The sequence below is a fragment of the Camelus bactrianus genome, chromosome 19 (genome assembly GCF_048773025.1).
Source record: "Camelus bactrianus isolate YW-2024 breed Bactrian camel chromosome 19, ASM4877302v1, whole genome shotgun sequence".
Lineage (NCBI taxonomy): Eukaryota > Metazoa > Chordata > Mammalia > Artiodactyla > Camelidae > Camelus > Camelus bactrianus.
The window spans coordinates 9168522-9188494 of NC_133557.1; the positions used below are offsets into that span (position 1 = coordinate 9168522).

At 42.1% G+C, this 19973-nt stretch overlaps 1 protein-coding gene across 1 annotated transcript in view; it reads right to left on the bottom strand.

Moving 5' to 3' along the window:
• Positions 1-961: 961 nt before the first annotated feature.
• PSMF1 (proteasome inhibitor subunit 1) overlaps positions 962-19973 on the bottom strand; it is a 33458-nt gene continuing 14446 nt past the window's right edge. Inside the window, exons 4-7 of the mRNA XM_010960929.3 lie at positions 19528-19713; positions 3182-3235; positions 1929-2087; positions 962-1387 (exon numbers count right to left, since the gene is read on the bottom strand). Of these exons, the coding sequence (XP_010959231.1) occupies positions 1336-1387; positions 1929-2087; positions 3182-3235; positions 19528-19713 (451 nt within the window). The 3' untranslated portion in view covers positions 962-1335. The remainder of the gene's footprint in view (positions 1388-1928; positions 2088-3181; positions 3236-19527; positions 19714-19973) is intronic.

Sequence of the window (19973 nt, forward strand, 5' to 3'; positions counted from 1 at the left end):
GGAGTGAGCGACTAGTGCCTTGATCTCTTGCCTCTGAGCCTGGTGCTCTATGGTGCTCTTTCCACTCCAGCACAGGGGTTCATCACTGACCACGTCTGTCAGGCCTCGGGCTGAAAAGGATCCGGAGAATGCCAAAGGTCAGGTGGGCCGGGACAGAGGGCACAGGCTTCCAGAGGCTGGGGCTCCCTGAAGGTGAAATGCCTTCCTGGCTTGCTTCTTACATCACGAGCTCCTCCATACAGCAACCCCCCCCCGCCCCAGCCCCCACCAGCTTCCAGAGGTGGGGCTTCCCCTGCTTGCCCCGAGTTCCGCACCATACCCAGGTGAAGCCCATGCTGCTATGCTTGTGTCTGGGCCCCGAGGTGGACGAGAGGCACAGAGTTGCAGACTCTGTAGGTAAGTGCCACACAAAGCCTTAAACCTTCATTCTTTTCCTTTTGCCCCAGTTCCTAGGGGTCACCATATATAGAAGCAGACACAGAAGATTTCAGAGTAAGAAAGGCACACTTCAGATTTTGTAGGTGGGCACGATGACCCTGGGAGGGGAAGGGACTTGTTCAGGGTCACTCACTAAGTTAGTGGCAAAAATGAGATTAGCCTCCAGGTCTGTTCCATTTACTCTCAGTCTCCCATGGCCCAGGCACAGACAGACCCAGAGGATTGGCTCAGACAAGCAGAAATGGAGGATTTTGCCATTTTTAGAATGGTGCAGTCTTTCTGCAACGTGCCTGTCCTTGTGAAAGTCATCCTTGTAACCTATGGGGTTTCCAGTCACTCATTTTCATCCACGTTGTCAGACCGGGACCCACCTTAGTGCTGTCAGGACCAAGAGCAATTTATGAAAGGAAGGTGACTGAGAAGCAAGAACAGGCCCTTGGCAAAAAGAGTCACTTAGCCCCTCAAAGATTCAAACTCTCAAGTCTCACAACTGGAAGGAGCTGAGCAGTAAAGAAGAGTAGGAGACCGGCAACATGATTTTTGTATTGACATTTGGTTCTTAATAATAACATCCAAAATGCATTCTGTTCTTATAGCGCTGCAACTGGGACTGCATCGGGTTGAGGATATATGTTGCCGGAGTATCCCCTAGAAGTGGGGAGGAGCTGGTGGTGAGACACACACTGATTTCTCTTTGGGACCTATATGCAGCCATGTGGAGAGCTGCAGCAGGTGCCTTGGCTCTGGTGAGGGGTGGGGAGGCAATCCCAGCTGGCCTGCAAACACATGGGCAGAGTTCCTTGCCCCCAGCCTGCATGAAAACGGTTGCTGATGGGCCCAGCGGTGGCAGCTCCAGGAGAGTGGAGGGAAGGCTGGGATGTTACATTCTTGAGGCCTTCACAGGTACATGTCATCGTAGCCCGGTGGGGGGAGGTGGTCTGGGTTAGGTCTGGAATGGAAAGAGGGGCTGGTGAGTTGGGGTGATGGAGAGTTGGGGGTACACAGGCAGACAGGGCCCTGAATGGATGGAGCTTGCCCTCCAGAATGATGTGGTGCTTTGTGGAGTTTAAGAGCGTGCGCTCCAGAGCCCAACAGCCTGGGTTTGAATTCTGATTCTCCCACTTTGGATACGTAACTTCATCTTTCAGGGCCTTGATTTCTGCATCTGTGAAATGTGGACAGGAATATATACCAAGTGTCGATATAAGGATCCAATGAGTTCTGGACACAGAAAAATTCCAGTAATTGTGAGTAGCAACCCCTCCCCTGAGTCCTCCCTGAGGGGAGCTGGGGAAGGGAGGCAGTGAGGAGTAGGGAGCTCCTGGAAGGCTCCATGGAGGCATTGGGTAGGGGTGTGGAGGAGACTCCACTCTCTTGGCAGCAGAGGACAGAGCTAGTGGCAACTCTGCGCCTGGTGTCAGACGCCTTCTTTCCTGCGATGCTGAGCTGAGCTGTCATCGGGTCCTACTTCTCAGCGAGTGAATACCTACCCAGACGGGCTGGTTCCAATGGGTCCAAAGGGGTCAAAGCGCGCTCCTGGGGGCACAGCGCCTGGAGGAAGCCGGTTTGGGAGGCCTGACGATGGGTCTATAAGTGCTCTTGGGAAGCCAGATCTCAGGGGATCCACAATCATGCCACCTCTCCGACACCTGAGGGAAGAAGGAAAGATGGGTAAGCAGGTGTGGTAAGCAGCCCTTGGAGAAGTGGGGAAGGTGGTGAGAATGGGACGTCTACCCTGGAAGGTTCAAGCAGACACGCATGGATGGCTGCCTGAGTGCCAGGAGGAGTGGGCAAGAGCAAGAACACAAAAAGCACACCTTTTCTGGCAATCCCAGCCTGCACGTTCAGCTCTACAGGCTCCCCGAACCCACAAAATTGAGATCCCTGCCATGTCCTATACCCAAGGGGGGCAATTTGATCAAGAACATGGGCTCTGGCACATGCCAGAAGTCAAGGTCAGTGCAGAACCATCACAAGGCTCTGCAGGGTATTACTTTAGGTCTAATGACTTATGATTGAGACAATTTATAATGCGAGCTTTTTGGCTATCTCCTTCACGGGCCTCAGGGAAATTGATGACTGCCTCAAGTTTGGCTCCTGACAGCATCTGTCCCTCATGGAGTTCCATGGCTCAAACTAGGATGAATGAGTTGATGCTCCCTAAACTTTGAGGCCACTGTTCAAGCTTAACAAGACATACAATGTCCCCACTGTCAAAAAATGAGATGCTCAAGTTGAGGATACTTTGCAGCAGGTTAGAATCTAGAAGGATTCAGAGTAGATGGCGCATAGCTGAGGCTGTAACTGTGGTACACAAGAACCACACCCGAGTCTAGTGGGAATCAGAGACTTCCCTTACTAACTGATGTGGCCTCGAATAGCCCTGAACTGCCCTAACGTCCAGAGCCACTGTGTGCTCTTCAGTCTGCACCTGAGAAACCCCCGTAATGTCTTTCCATCCAAGGGACAGCTGCTGTTCTCCACCAGGACAAGCAGGATCAGAAAACAAGAGAGGAGCAGCCCACCAGGTCTGCTCAGCCCCGCCCCAATACCCAAAGCCCGCCTGTACCGCTCCGGGCACGGCAGCGCTGAACAGCAGCCATGATTTCTCAGCCACTCAGGAACAACTGCCTCCCTCACCCCAAAGGAAGACTGACTAAAAGCTCTAAAATTAGAAGATGAACTGGGGCTGCAAAGCCATGAGAGCGAGTCGTGTTGCTGCCATCTCCTCAGCAGTACTCACCCAAAGGGGTCTAGGTCCTCTCCCCCGACAGCAAATGGGCCCAGGGGATCACACCTGAAACAAACAAGGGACAATTACTGAAAGTCCCAGAGCAGCCAGGCGCCTGGGCTCTCAGAGGTCCAAACCTGATGCCTGCAGGGACACAAATGTTCTCCCAGGTGTGGAGGACAGGGGAAGCCCCTGCATGAGACCGAAAGACAAGGGATATTTCCGTAACACAAGGGGTCCTTGGCACAGACTAACACTGAAGATATTATAATGGCAATTACGTGAAAAGAGCCAGACACAAAGCTAGAAACATGGGAGATTCCCGACAGTGTAGAAAGATAAAATATATGAACAATAACAGATAAATTTTTTATTCATATCTTTCTCAAGTTCCTAAACTTTGTATAAATGACCAAAAATACTTAGACCAGAAAAATACTATTCTAAAACCAAAACCCAAAAGCTCAGATTGGAAAGTTTCCAAGGATGGAGTGAGATGGGTGCTCATATACAGCTAGAATTGTGCTCTCAACCTTTTTTTTATTGTGGTCCCTGCATGAAATTTTAATATCACAGACATTGTACATCTTTTTATGTACTGTGGCCCATTGGATGGCCACAAACTATTGTAACTTCTAGGATTTTTTTTCATCCCCACCGAGAACCAGTTTTGCCCACACTGAGACTGCAGGAGCCGGAGCATACGGAGCATAACTGAGTGCATACTTTGTGGATCAAGCCTATACTAATATATACACACAAAATACATGTCTTTCAACAGCCTTCTGTATCTTCACATTCTTTGATTTGATAATTTTCTGTCTAGGTATCCATCTTAAAGACAGAATACATAAATCAAATTAAAGTATCACCATAAAGACTTTAACTAAGGGAACTATATTGGCCCTAAATTGGGACCAGTTAGGGAGATCATGGTAATGAAGCCATGGAAACAGCATTCTTTTAGACTGTTTTAAAATGATGTGCAAAAATGCTTATGCTCTAGTGTTAACTGTGGGAGAAAAGGGGATTATCAATAGCCTATGAAATTAAGTGTGAAAAATGCGTGTATGTGTGTATAAATAAAACTAGAAAGATGCATTAACTGAAACTATAAACAGTGACAGTTACACCTGGGTGGAGTTTCTTCTTTATACTTTCCTGTTTTTTTCCATAAAGGATATGGCTATGGATATAAAAAAACAAAAAAGATTTGGTATTTGAAAAAAATGTGCTTTGGAATCTGCTTGGAGCCCTGGTGAGCAATACAAACCTGACAGTTCTGGGGCATGGCAGGTTCCTGCCAGACCTTGGGAAAGCCTTGTGAAAAGCAGCAAATCTAAGCTCACAGGTAAGAAGTCATTAATTAAAGAACTGGGAAAAAATCCAAAAGTAGGTGCTTCTTCACTAAGTTCTACCTACTGGGCTGAACAGGCTGTTGGCATTTAGGTGGACGTGGTTTCCAAGGGAAGCAATTTTTCCTGACTTAGGTTACTGCCCCCAAGCCATGGTTCATGGAGCTGGCAATCAAAGTTTCTGGTGGCCTCCCAATAACCTGCCTCACTGGACAGACCAGGTGGTGCCAGAGGGCAGCAAACAGAGTGGTTACAGTGGCTATCACAATGCCCTCGAGAGCAGAGCCTTGCTGGCTCCCGAAACACAGAGCCATCTCTGTTTCTCTCTCCTGGGCCACAGAGCGTGGGGAGGAGAGAAGAAACACCGAACCATGGAGGATAGAAAGGGAGCTGCCAGGCCCACCCCAACAATTTGAAACTGTACTTGAAATTGTCATGGCTTATCCTTCAGGCTCACACTCAACACGGTCTCACTGCAACACACACACACTTCTGTGAGCTCGTTCTGTATATGCCCAGAGCCTGTTATAAAACATTCTCAGTCCTGGATGTGCTGAAGCTCTAGAGATTGAAAATAAAAGCTAATTTTTTACATGGTCTCTAAAATCAAGCCCCTAAAACTTCATCTGGTAATCAACTGAAGAAAAGTGCTGTATGCTAAACTCTGTAGGCACAACTGCCTAGCTGGGCCCACTGGACAGCACGGCCCAACCTCAAAAAGGCCCCTCTAAGGGATTTGGGGGTGATCCTGACCACACATGATTTCCTCCTTACGTGCTCTCCTCTCCTCTTAGATAAAAACAACACACTACTCTTGGGCACACAAATCCAGCTGATGCCACCCTAATGGCTGAGGTGGTCTGGGGAACTGGAAAGGCCTCAGGACTGGGAATCAGAGATGGGCACTGGACTCTGGGTGGGGGACTGTCTAGCTGGTTGGCAGGGGTCTGTCACAAAACCTTTGCACCTCAGTCTTTTAAGATGTAAAATCTAAGTAGTAACACTCGCAGGGGCTGCTGTGATGGTGAAGTGTAGTATTGGACATGAACAGATTTGTTGACAGGAAAGGCCTGGAAGAATGGATTAACAGCAGCTGTCGATATTTACCGACAGCTTGCTTTGTGTCAGGCACCACGCTAAATTTAGTTTTTAAAATTTCTGTTTTAACAATTTTTAAAATTTAGTTTTAACAATTTCTGAATAGGTAATGCTTTTACCAGTTTCAAAATTCAAGAGAATACACAGATTGAACTCAAAATTCAAAGGATACATAGATCCATAATCTTAGGCTGGATGTGTTTTGGAATTCAGAATTTTTCGTATTTCAGAAAGGTCAGATGAGTACACCTAGCAAATGCTGTGTAGCACCCTGCAACCCTAACATTTCTGCAGAATGAATGTGAATTCACACAAGATCAATATATAAGGAGCTTCATGTCACTTCAGGTCAGGTTTTGCTACCAGACAAGGTTTGGCACCAATCTTATGAAAAAACAAAACAAAACAACCAACAACACTTGGTTTTCAGAGCTCTTTTGATTTTAGATGTAGATAAGAGATTGTGGACCTGTAATAATAATAAAAAAATCTCCCTCTCAGTCCTGTCCTCCGGCCTACCAGTTCTTCCCACAAACTAGTGACATCAGTGTCTTGTATGTCCTTCCAAAGATACTCTGTACATATGAGCAAATATCTCCTCTACTTTTTAAACAGATGGATGTGCTGAGCTCCTTGTATAATTACCTAATTTCATCTTTGCAGCAGCCCTCTGAGTACATTTGATTTTTATTCCCATTTTACAAATGAAGAAACTGAGGCTCAGAGAAGCAAGTGTTCTTACACAAGGCCAGGTAAGTAATAAGTGGCCAAGAGTGAATTCATACTTGATTTGCCCAATTTCAAAACCAACCCATGCTCTTTTAACTGATGTGTTGAGACCATTAACATTTAATGTGATATGTTTAGATTCAGATTTACCATTTAATTACTGTTTTCCAACTTTTTTTCTTCTTCTTTTCTCTGTTTTTCCTTTTTAAATTCAACTTTAGTGTTTTTGACTAGATCTCTTTGTATAGTTTTTTCAGTGGTTGCTTGAGGGATCACAATAAACATACGTAACTTTTCAGTCTATTGAGAAACAATATTTTACCATTTCAAGTAGAAAGTAAAAACTTCACCAGTATCTTTAAGTCCTTTCATTCACCTTCCTCAGCTGCACCTGATTCAGATGATTCAGAAGGTAAGATTTGGGTCTTTTAAGGTATATAGATAAGATTTTAGGTTAAGCTGATCCAGTAATGGCACAAGACTCTCAGGAACTCTGGGTGAGAGGAAATGTACTTTGCATTTGGTAGAAATGGTCCCTATTCAAGATTCCATACCTCCTGGATTCCCCAGAAGCTGTGAGCGTGATGAGATCACTCCTCCAACTGCTTTGTTTTATGGCAGGTGAACCAAAAAGGGGGGATTATCTGGGTGGGTTAATCTAATCACACGGACCTTTAAAAGCAGAGAATTTTCCCTCGCTGGTGGCAGAAGAGAAGGTAGGAGTAAGATTTGAAGCATGAGAAGAACTTGACACACTGCTGTTGGCTTTGAGCATGGAGGTAGCCATGGGAGAGGAAATGCAAGATCTTAAGGCACAGAGAGAGAGGCCCCAGCCAACAGCCAGTGAAGAATGGGGTAACAATAAGAAACTGAATTTGGGTTCAGTTAGTTCACAAATGCTATGGGGATGATGCTTTTCTAAATCTAAAAGAAAAAGGAGACTAACTCCAGCAATGAATAAGATGGAGAAATAGCATCAAAATAGTGGGAATGCTAATTAATACAACTGTCTGGGGGGCAACTGAGTAATATGTATCCAAATCTTTAAAAAGAAGCTTAGTACTTAATGTAGTTAATTCTATTGTCAGGAATGCATGCTAAGGAAATAATCAGAACTGTGCTCTAAGTTGCATAAAAAGTTCACCAAAGCATTAGCAATGGTGGCCCCAAATTAGAAATGAGTTAGGCTGAAAAACAAACAAATAAAAAACTTCCCTACATCATTCTTGATTCTTCTTTCCATCATTAAGCCAACCCATAAGCAGTCTATCAGATAGACTTCCAAATATATCCCAAATCATCTATGTATCTGCCACCGTCTACCACCTACCACCATTATTTCTTGCCTGGGTGCCTGTGTCAGCCCCTTACCTGGTCTTTCTGTTTCTACTCTTGTCCCTCTCCAGTCTATTCGCTAAGGTGCCAGAGGAATTTAAAAAAAAAAAAAAGTAAATAATACGAAGTCCCTCCCTTGCTAAACACACCCAGTGGCTTCCCACTGCTCCTGACCTTGACCCCAAGGCTCTTCCAAACTGTCCTTTGCTTACCCCTGTAGTGTTATCTCCTATCACTCTACCCCATCTTGTTCCAACCATATTTTGTTCTTGGAATAATCTAAGCCAAGACAGTTTCTTTTGAAGCAACTGATACAGGTATCAAAAGGAGGAAACACTAAGGACTAAATACCATACCACCTGACATCAATATAGATCCTGCAGGAAAAGAGTACCTTGCACCTCCAACAGGAATTGACACTCCTTTACTACTGCCAGGAGAAGGAAGAAAGATTTTCTCCTTGCTTGGCAACAGCTCAGCCAGTGAGAATGTCACAGTTCAGCCAATGGAAAGCCATTATACTTCAAATTCCCAGTTTCCTCCAATGGACTTTTTGTTCATAAAAGCCCCTCCCAACATCTCCCTCTCCTCTATAAAAAAAAAACTTCTCCTTTGCTTTACCAGACTTGCATGTCTGGTGTAGTTGCATGTCCCAAATTGCAATTCGTTGCTGCTTCTGGATAAACTTATTTTGCTAGTAAAATAACTGGCTATTTCATTGTTTTAGATTAACACATTGAAGAAACTATCACTAATCAAGTTTTGGTGTAATGCAAAGAAGAATATCCACAATTATTTTAAAAGGTTATTAAACTACTCCTCTCTTTTCCAACAATGTATGTTAAGGCTTAAACAAAAACATTACCACCTACAGACTGACTGCAGAAGCAGGAATGAGAATATAGCTGTCTTCCGTGCCAGATATTTAAGAGATCTGCAACAATGTCACTGATTTTTTGTTTTGGAAAATAGTTATTTTCATAAAATTTGTTACTTACGTTAACACAAAACAAGTTTATTATTGCTATTTTACAATGAATAAATGTATATTTAAATTTAAAATTTACTTTTTTAATTAAAAATTTTCAGCTATAATTTATTATATAGTAAATATCAATAGATTTAACTCAAACAAACAAGAGCTCTTTGGGACCCTCAATAATTCTGGGGAATGCAAGAGAGTTCCTGAGACAAAGAAGTATGAAATCTGTCAGCATAGGAAATATAACTCCAGGAAGTAAAAGAAAAAATTTATATACAGATGTTCATAGTGTACTATTTAAAATGAAAAACTGAATGCGCTTGAAATACCCTATGGAGGTTAGGCAAGCTACAGCATATCAGTAGACTAAAATATCAGATTACTAAAAAAAAAAAAAAAAAGATATATTTAGTTCTTTAGTAAATGAATTATGAGATTTTAAAAAGAAAATGTGGAACATAAAATATTGGGAACATTTAAAAAATACATAAAGATACAGACTGATTGGGATTAAAAATGAATTTCAAATGACATAAATAAAAGCTTTATAGCTAAGGATTTATTTTTAGCAAAGCTGGTTAAGCATAGTAAAAACTGATTTTTCAAAACAGAGAACAAGATTTGAGGGATACAGTCTCCTGACTGAGGACAGATGGAGCAAAGGGAAATGGGTTAGAATCATAATGGCAACAAAAAAAGTTAGGTTTAGATGAAAAAAACTTCCCTTACAGATGGGCTGTTGTCAGTAACTCCTCCTCCCTAGAGGCCCCAGGAGTAGAACAGACCTACTTTTCACCCTCGATTCTCCACCACACTGGAATGTCCTCTCCATCTACACCAGCAGACCCAGTATCCTTTGACAAACTCTGGACACACATCACCACAGACTTGGTCAAGACATCCCGACTTCAGTTTGCATTTGGAGGTTTTCAGTGTGGGATAGGCAAGATGGTGTGGAAAATGAGGGGTGGAACACAGAACTGTATTCTGTGGGAGGGAGCAGAGCCTTCCCTTTTTCCTACTCAGAACACAAGCCAAGGCTGTTCAGTGACAGGGTAATTAACATCCTATAGCAGCCAGATGGGCCCTCTGCTGTCCTGTCCTGCTCCTTCCCTTCTTGCCCTAAGGCTCCACCCTTGAATCTGGCATTTGAGGGAAAAACAAAAAGGTGCAAGTGTGAGTGCTGGTTGCCCAGCAACATGGTGGCAACGGGGCTCTCACAAAGAAATGGATGTCATTATAGGCATCTGTGCTGACAGAGGTAGGGGGCCGGAATGGGTAGGGGTGGAGGGAGAAGGGGATATGGAAGACCCGTTGACTCGCTAGTGGCTAACAAAAAGCCTCCTAAACATTTCGTCTCCTCTTCCAGTTCCACCTAGTCCTAGGAGATAAGATAGCCTGAGAAAGACCTAACTGAGGAGGAAAAGGGGATGGACTTTTCTCCATAATCAGTGTGCACGCACTACACTGAACTTGTACACATATTTATTAAGTGAACTAACATTGAAGGGTGCAGTGGGGAAAGCACAAGCTTCTGAGTCCCACGTAGGGGCAAACCCTAATCTTCACCACCCCAGTTAGATAATTCTGGGAAGTTATGCTCCCTCCCTCATCCACTGTCTTCTCCCCCTGTAAAAGTAGGGATGCCACTGATCTCCTTGTAGGACTGTCTGGAAGATCGGTAACCATAAATGAAAGCACTCAGTGTGCGGTCAACAAATGGTAGACAGACAAGAGATGGCAGTTTCTCCCATCCTTGATAAGCAGTGGCCAGAGGGATGATAAAGGAAACAATGTCAAGGTCCTAGGTCTAAATGCAGTTGCCCAGCACACCCTCTGGGTCGAAACTTTCACACCTAAGTTGCTCTGCCTCCATCAAATCCTTTTCTAGGAGGAATAGGCTAAGTATTAAAAAATAAATAAATAAAAGAAGGTTCTCTCTTTCGGGGGACCCTGTAATAACTACACTTTCAGTCTTGTTCTCATCTCTGCCTGCTACCTGAATGGGATCCATGGAGTATTTCTTGAACATCTACTATATATTCTGAGCAATGTGCTCAGTACGTGACACCTACCATATTTCATGCTAAGAAACATCTGAGAAAGATACAATAATTCTCAAGGTGTAGATGAGAAAACCAGGGCTAACTGTGCTCACCAAGAGACAGGTAAAGCTACAAGGTCAGAGTTTGAGCCCAGATTATCAACCTCCAAAGCCTGTGCTCCTAATAGGAGCCATGTAATACTCTTTCCTTGACGTGGGAGGTGGGTGAGGTGGCAGAAAAAAGGAGAACAAGTCCCATCCGCAAAGAGTGGTATGCAGGAGGGACGAGACTCGGCCCTCTGCCTCACCCCCTTCAGTCCACCAGGAGCCTTAGCCAAAGACCCTCTCACCAGGATCCTTCAGTGGTTTCCAACTGCTCAAGGGAGAGATTCATGCACTTGGCATCAGGGGCCTTGCAAAATCTAGTCCCATCCTTCAGAGCTGCTATATCCTAGGATTCCATATATGAATTCTCTCTCCAGCCAAAATTCAGGGACAGTCCCATGCTTTCAGACCTTGATGCCTCTGGCCTGCTGGTCCCACAACCTGGAACAACCCCTCCCGGAAAGGAATTGTAGGAAATAATTCAGACACATAAAAGGGAAAAAGGAGCTTAAGGAGTACTTCTCCTCTTCCCCATGAAGACACAGCTCAGGCAGCACCTCCCCCAAGAAGCCTTTCCCAGGCTACCTATGAAGGGTCTCTGTAACGGCAGTTATCACTCTTCTCTACTCGCCTGTCTCCCACGCCAGAGGGATAGCACGTGCCTCAATGGTAGGGGCCCAGCCCCAGGGATTCCTGAACTCAGAGGGAAACACCTGCTATATAGAGAACTCATCAAAAATGTGCAAGGCTTTGGTCTAGGTGCTGGAGATACCAAGAGATGAAAAAGTAGGGCAAAGGTGATATGCACTTGAAATAAGCCAATAATCCTGGGATTAGACAAAAATAACTGGGTGGTAGTTCTGTCAAGGATCGGGTGAATCCCAGGGCTAGGGGGCCAGGAGTTTCAGCTAACCAAGAGAGCAAGGGCAGGATGGGGAGAGCTGGCCGTGCCTGCAGTTGGCCTGTGCTTGGCTGACACCACTCCCAGCCTCTATCCCCAAGTTCTGGGCCTAGAACAATACCCACATACTCCCCAAAGCCTTTCTCAGCCCAAAGACTTAGAGCTTTCACATACAAAAGGTTCCCTGAACTGAGGCCCAACACCACTCACTTTGTAGGGAGCACTGTACCCTTTCTTCCCTTACCCCTAAGTGGGCAAGTCTGCCCTGGGCTCAGCGACCCACTCACACCGCCACTGCACCCTCGCCTGGCTCTAACCACACCTGGCCTGACCTTTCAGGCCTCTGCATAGGACAGACCGTCTGGCTGAAGCGCCCATTCTACCCAACTCTTTGCCTGGCTAACATCTCCTGTTTGGAGGTCAGTCCCTTCTTGGGGAAGCCTTCCCTGAACACCAAGTGTGGTTCAGGTTCTTCTTCCTATGCGCTCCGAAGTCTCCTATTCATCCCCATGAGATGAGGGAAGAGCAGGAGCACGGATGGCATCACTGGTCTTTGTGAAGCACTCAGCCTAGATCTAGTGCCCCACAAACAGTGAGCTCAATAAACACAGTGGACTTAAGAACCTAAGTGACTCCTTAGTACCTAGATTTTAAAATACCTTTTATTTTTAAATAAATATTCACAGGAAGTTGGAGAAATAGTGCAGAGAAATCCTGAGTACCCTCACCCAGTTTTCCCCAATAGTCACATCACCACAAAGATCTCACTCATGCTACCCACTTTTATAATCACACCCACAACCTTCTTCCCATCCATAACCTCTGGCAACCACTAGTCTGTTTAGTACCTCTATAATTTTGTCATTTCAAAAAACGTTACATAAGTGGAATCATACAGTATGTGACCTTTTGGAGTTGGCTTTTTTCACTGAGCCTGATGACCCTGAGATCCATTCTGTTGTATCAACAGTTCATTCCTTTGCATTGCTGAGTGGTAGCCCACTGCATGCATGTTTGCTGAACCATTCACTGAAGTTGTTTCCAGGTTTTGGCTATTACACATAAAGCTACTTATAAACATTTGTGTACAGGTGTTTTTGTGTGGCATAGTTTTTATTTCTCTGAGATAAATGCCCAGGAGTGTGATTCCTGGATCTTACTATTAAGTGTATGTTTAGTTTTTTGAGGAACTACCAATGTCCAGAGTAGCTGTGCCATTTTACATTCCACCAGCAATGTATGAAATCCAAGGTCTCTGCACCCTCTCCAGCATTTGGTATCATTACTGGTTTTTATTTAAGCTTTCCTAGTAGGTGTTAAGTATCTTACTGTGGCTTAATTTACATTTCCCTAATTATGGCCAGTAATGTTGAACACCTTTTCATGTGCTTATTTGCCATCTGTATATCCATTTCAGTGTAAAATCTCTTCATAGCCTTTGTCCATTTTCTAACTGGATTTTTTTTAACTTGCTAAGTTTTAAGATTCTCTCTCTAGACACGATTCCTTTCAGATATGTGGTTTGCAAATATTTTCTCCCAATCTGTAGGTTATGTTTTCATCCTCATAACAGGGTCTTTCACAGAGCAAAAGTTTTTAATTTTTATAAAATCAATGTTACTAATTTTGTTTTCTGTTATAGATTATGCTTTCAGAGTCATACCTAAAAATTCTATCAAGCCCTGGATCCTTAAGATTTTCTCCTTTGAGTTCTTCTAAAAGTGCTGTAATATTAAGTTTTACATTTAAATCTATGATCCAGCTTGAGCTAAACTGTGTATAAGGTGTGAAGGTTAGGTCAAAGTTCTTATTTTTGCTTGTGATTATCCAATTGCTCCATTGATCTGCTTGTGTACCCTTGTCAAAAGCCAACTGGCCATACTTCCATGGGCCTATTTCTGGGTTCTCTATTCTGTTCTATTGAGCTTTGAGTCCTTCCATCTACCAATAGCACAGTCTTGATTAATGAAGCTATATAATAAGCCTTAATTTTGGGTAGAGTGATTTCTCCCTCTTTATTCTTTTTCTAAGTTGTTTTAGACACTCCAAGTTTCTTTGCTTTCCCACATAAATCCTAGAATAATCTTGCTCTATCTACAGTAATTTTTGTTGGGATTTTGATAGGAATTGCATTAAACTAGGGTATCAATTTGTGGAGTATTTGACATCTTTACTATGCTAAGCCTTCCGTCCATGAACATGTTACGTCTTCCCATTTATTTAGGTCTTCTTTGATTTCTCTCAATAGCATTTTATAATTTATATGCCTTGTTAGATTTATACCTGTTTTTTTTTCAGTGATTGTAAATGATATTGTATCTTAAATCTGTTTCCAGGTGTTTATTGCTAATAAATAGGAATATAATTGACTTTTGAATGCTGAGCTGATACCCTGCAACCTTGCTAGGCTCTTAATTTCATTATTTTTCGTCGATTCCTTGGGATTTTCTGTGAAGACCATTGTGTCATCTGTGAATATAAACTTTCTTTTCTTTTTCTTGTCTTAATGTGGTGGCAAAACTTTCAGCACTATGCTGAATAAGACTGGCAAGAGTGGATGTTCTTGCCTTGTTTCTTGCCGGGAAAGCATTCAGCAACTAATTTTAAATAAATTCCTTGTGCTAGTATGATAATGGGCACATAAAATATTGTCTAGATATTAACAGACCACTTTCTAGTTAAAGGAAGAATACAAAATTCTCAATCATGGGTGATTATCATGAATTCTCTTACTGCAGTTTGATCCTGGGGACTTCATTTCTATTGTTATATATTCATGTTTATTAATGTTTCCAATTAAGCCAAGCTAGGACCTTTTAATTTTTTTTACAGCTTTACTGGGATATTTCATGAAATATCATAAAATTCACCCAATAAACATGTCTATTGCAATGGTTTTTAAATGTTCATAGAGGGTGCAATTATCCTAATTTTAGACATTTTTTGCACCCTAAAGACACCTTGTACCCATTAGCAGTCATTCTCCATTCATCATGCTCTCTAATCCTTCCACCTCAGCATCTGGTAGTCACTAATCTACTTTCTGTTTCTATGGATCTGCCTATTCTGGACATTTCACATAAATGGCTTTTTTTCAATTAGCATATGTTTTCAAGATTCCTATGTGTATACAACATGTATCAGTATCAGCACTACATTCTTTTTCACTACTGAAATATTCCATCATATGCATGTATCACATATATCATATATGTATTTATTCATTCATCAGCTGATGGACATTTATGTTGTTTCTACTTTTCGGCTATTATAAATGCTGCTGCTACGAATATTCATGAATATATGCACAAGTTGTACATGAATATATGCACAAACAAATAATGTATCATGGTAGTTTGGATTTCCATTTCCCTAATGACTCGTGACAAGCATCTTTTCACATGTTTATGGGCCACCTGTACATCTTCCTTGGAGAAATGTCTACTCAAATTCTTTAACCATTTTAAAATTGGGTTGTCTTTTATTACTGAGTTGTTCTCCATATATTCTGCATACAAGTCTCTTGTCAGATACATGATTTGTAAATACATGATTCTTCTGTGAGCTGTCTTCTCACTTTCTTGATACTGTCCTTTGATGCACAAAAGGTTTTATTTTTGAAGTCTAATTCATCTATTTTTTTCTTTTGTAGCTTGTGCTTTTGGTGTTGTATCTAAGAAACCACTTCTACTACAGGGTCATGAAAATTCTTAAATTTTCTTCTAGGAGTTTTATAGTTCTAGCTCTTAAATCTACATCTGTGATCCATTTTGAGTAAATGTTTTGGGTACACTTTGAAGAAAGGTCCAATTTCATTCTTTTGCATGTGGATATTCAGCATCCCAGCACCATTTGAAAAGACTATTGTTTCCCCAATGAACTGTCTTGGCATCTTTGTTGTAATCAATTGCCCATGAATGTTATGGGTTATTTCTCAATTCTACTCTCTTGCTTTACATGTCTATCCCTATACTTAATTACTGTAGTTTGGTAATAAGATTTGAAATTGGGAAATGTGAGTTTTCCAACTTTGTTTTTTTAAAGATTGTTTTAGCTGTTCTGATTCCCTGGCATTTCCGTATGAATTTTAAGATCAGCTTGCCAATTTCCACCAAAAAAACCTCACAAAAAACCCCTCCCTCAAACAAACAAAAAAATCCCTCGAATTTTTATTGGCACTGCACTGAATGTGTAGATAAATTTGGGGAGTATTGCCAATACTGTCTTCCTATCCATGAACACGGATATCTTTTCATTTAAATCTTCCTTCACGTCTTTCAACACTTTTTAGTTTTCAGTACACAAGTCTTGTACTTCTTTTGTTAAATTTATTATTAAGTATTTTATTCCTTTGGGGGTTATTATAAATGAGATTTTCTTAATTTCATTTTCAGATTGTTCACTGCTAATGCATAGAAAATGCAACTGATTTTTGCCTATTGATCTTGTATCTTGTCACACTGCTGAACTCATTCACTAGTTCTAAAAGGTTTTTAAACAGGATTCCTTAGGATTTTCTATATACAAGATCCTATGTCACTGGCAAATAAAGACTGCTTTACTTCAAACTTTCTAATCTGGATACCTTTTATTTCCTTTTCTTAAATGATTGCCCTGGTTAGAAATACAAAGCACAATGCTGTAGAAAAGTTACAAGAGCAGATATTCTTGTCTCATTCCTGATCTTAGGGGTAAAACATTTCATCTTTCTTCATTACGTAGGATGTTAGCTGTGTGCTTTCTGCAGATACCTTTACTTACTTAACTGCATTGAGGAAGTCTCCTTTTACTGTTGAATGCTTTTATTATGAAAGGGTGTTAGATTTTGTCAAATGCTTTTTCTCTATTGAGATGAACATGTTTTTTGCCTATTATTCTATTAATATGGTGTATTACACTGATTTATTTTTGGATGCTAAACCAACCATGCCTGGAATAAATTTCATTTGGTCATGGTATATAATTTTTATATGTTGCTGGATTTGTTTCGCTAGTATTTTGTTGGGGATTTTTACACCTATATTCATATGGGATACTGTCTTATAATTTTCTTATGATGTCTTTGATTTTGGTATCAGGGTAATACTGGCCTCACAGAATGAGCTGTGAAGTGTTCTTTCCTCTTCTATTTTTTGGAAGAGTTTTTAAAGGATTAGCATTAATAAAAAATTCATTAAGGAAATTTTTCAAATGGACCAAAAGTAGTACAATTAGTATAATCTATGAACTCCCATGTATCCTTCCATTTAGCTTCAATAATTATCAATATTCTACCATTCTTATTTCACCTACACTCACTTCCCAATGTCTTACCCTTTTTGGGGGTGGAATTATTTTAAAGCAAATCCCAGACATATCATCTCACCCTTAGAAACTTCATTTAATAAAATTATTCATATATATATCAGACAAAGACTTTTTTTTTTAATGTAACCAGAATTTATTCCACCTAACAAAATTAGCAGTATATTAAATAATAGCTGATCCATGTTCAAATTTCCCCAAATGTCTCCAGAATTTTAGAATTTGTTCGTTTGAATCAAGATCCAAAGTCCAACACTGTATTTTGTTGCTAAGACTCAACAGGCCTCTTTTCCTTTTCTCCCCATGCCATTCATTTATTTGATGAAAAAACAATATGAATTTATCCTGTAAAAATTTTTCATGTTTCAGTTTTGCTGGAATCCATGTATCCACATGCGTCTGTTTAACTTGTTCTTCTACCCCTCATGCTTCTTTTAAACCGGGAGTTCAATCTAGATTCAGGCTGCTATGAACCCACCATTGCATCGTATTAGAAGACACAATGTCTGGCTGTCCCACTTTTAGTGTTAAGACTGATTTATGAGTTCAGGTGCTACCAGCCTGATTTGTCCATTATGAAGTGGCCCATTAACCTTTTACCAAATGGTTTTAGCAACCACTGGCAATTCGTGCCTAGTCACCACATTATTGCAGAAGCTGCAATATGGTGATTTTCTAATTCTTTCAGTTCTTCCAAGGATAGGATTTTTTACCTTCATAATTTCAGACTTAGGTCTATGATTTCCAGTTAGGATGGAAGAGCCTCCAGGTGTCCTGGAGGTGTTTTTGTGTAAGCCCTGGGGGGTGTTCTGCTTGCTAAAGTGGTTGGAGAGTGCTTATGGCATTTTATAGGCAAAGGCCAGAGATGCTTTATACCCTACAACTCACAGCAAGGCTCCATAATGAAGAATGATCTTCATCCCACACAACTTTCCAAAGTGTTGTTAGAGACTTCATAGAGATGTATAGCCTACATAAAATTACCTACCATAAATTAGTCTAAGGGCATTTTGTATGTGAACACCAAGTGTTTTCATCCTGTTTTAATACAAATTTTTCCAGAAATGTGACTATAATGTAGTATGTGTCTGCTTTTGTTACTCTCAAATTCAAGGTAATTCCACATACAAGTGCAGATATCTATCTTTTCCAGTGTAATCATGCTCGGGCATCTACACAATGAAATACACATCTTATTATTAATTACTCACTTTTTATTTCTCATTTATATTATAGTTAAGACTTCATACTGATCCCTTTCGAAATTGTGCATTTGGTAAATTAGATTATCTATGAATTCCATTTTGAGAGAGTAAAGGAGATTTCAGAGAATATTTGCTTTGAAATGGGAAGTGAATCTGAGACAGCTGAGAGTTACTATCTACTTAAGGTCTAAAAGTCTCCCCTAATTTGATTGCTGTCCAGGACTTATCCTTAAATCTTGCCACCATATTGTGGTTATATCACAGCAGAGCACTGCACTGGAGTGGGGACACCTGGACCCCCAGCCCTGGCTCTGTCTCTTTATTAGTGGCTGGTGACCTTAGGCAGGTCATCTTACCTTGTTCCCATCTGTAAAACAAGGAGATTTGATCAGACAAGCTGTTTTCAACCTTTCAACCACTTTTCATTATTCTTCACTCTCCCCATAGGACTCAATATTTCCAAAGACTGACAAAGAGACTTGCCAATTATTACTTATTATAGTAATTAAATAGATTTCCCATTTACTTAATTGACCAAAGGTATATAATTGCAAAATAGAATAAAGTAACAATGGTAATTAACACTTAGTGAGTGCTTATTATTGAGGGCCACACAGTAAATCCTCCCTCACCACCTACCAACCCTACCATTACTACCATATTATGGACTCCAAACTGGGAAGTGCTGTCTCAGCTAGAGACTAAGGTGTCCCTGGTCCCTGTCTTCTCCCTCAGAGCAGAATTCTCCAGTCCTAAATGCTGCCATTCTAATCTGCAAAGATCTTGGTTGTAACTTACTCATACTTCATGCTGTTTTGGAAAAGTTCTGAAGTTGTCAAAGAGGTCAAGGGACCATAATGAAGTGAAATGAAAAGGGAACACTGGGACTACATCTCCTTGAGGAACTTCCAATACTTCTATATCTTTACATTTTTCCCAAAAGCCTGGTCCGGGTCCTGACAGACAAAGAGCTCTGGAATGAATAACTAAACCACCTGTGCAGCACCTCCGGAGGACTGCACACACGCCCCAGACGCACTGACTTCTGGGCACACTCAGAAGCTCCCTGTGGCCTCTAGAAAGGAGGCAGGTAGCCTTAGGAAGCTGGGCAGCTGGGGTGACTAACAGCAGTGTAAGAACTCACTGCCCCACTTATATCCCCACTTTCTATCTCCATACACCCAAGCTGACAATTCTGTTGAAGATATGTGGTGACCAGAGAGGGGTCAAGTGGCAAGACGGTCATGCCCAGAATCTGTCTGCAGAAGTATGGGCCGCCCACCACTGGCTCCGTACTCACCAGGGAGGCTGCTGGCTGGTACGTGGGTGGTGTGGCTGAATCCGGAGTGGGTCCACCTCTCTGGCAGTGGCAGGGGGAAACTCCCGGTGGGGACTGCTTATGCTAGCTTTGTCCCAGTGCTCGTGGATAGGTGTGATGATCCCAGACACAATGCGAGACCGAAGCTCCTCACTGTTCTTGTAGGCCCTGTAGGAAGGAGACGAGGTGTCAGCGGCTTGCAGCTGGTTGCCAAACCTGAGTACAGTATTTTGGCGGCGGCGGTAATGGCGGCGGCGGCCCCGACAGCTCTCGGCGTTGCGCTTGGACCGTTTGCAAGGGTGGGAATGGGCCGCCCGGCGGACCTGGATGAGGGGGGCGACAGCCCGACGTCGTCTCCGAGATTTGGGCCTAAGCCTCTTAGGCATCTGAGTTGCCCCTCCTCATTTACCACCCCATTAGAAAGAGGT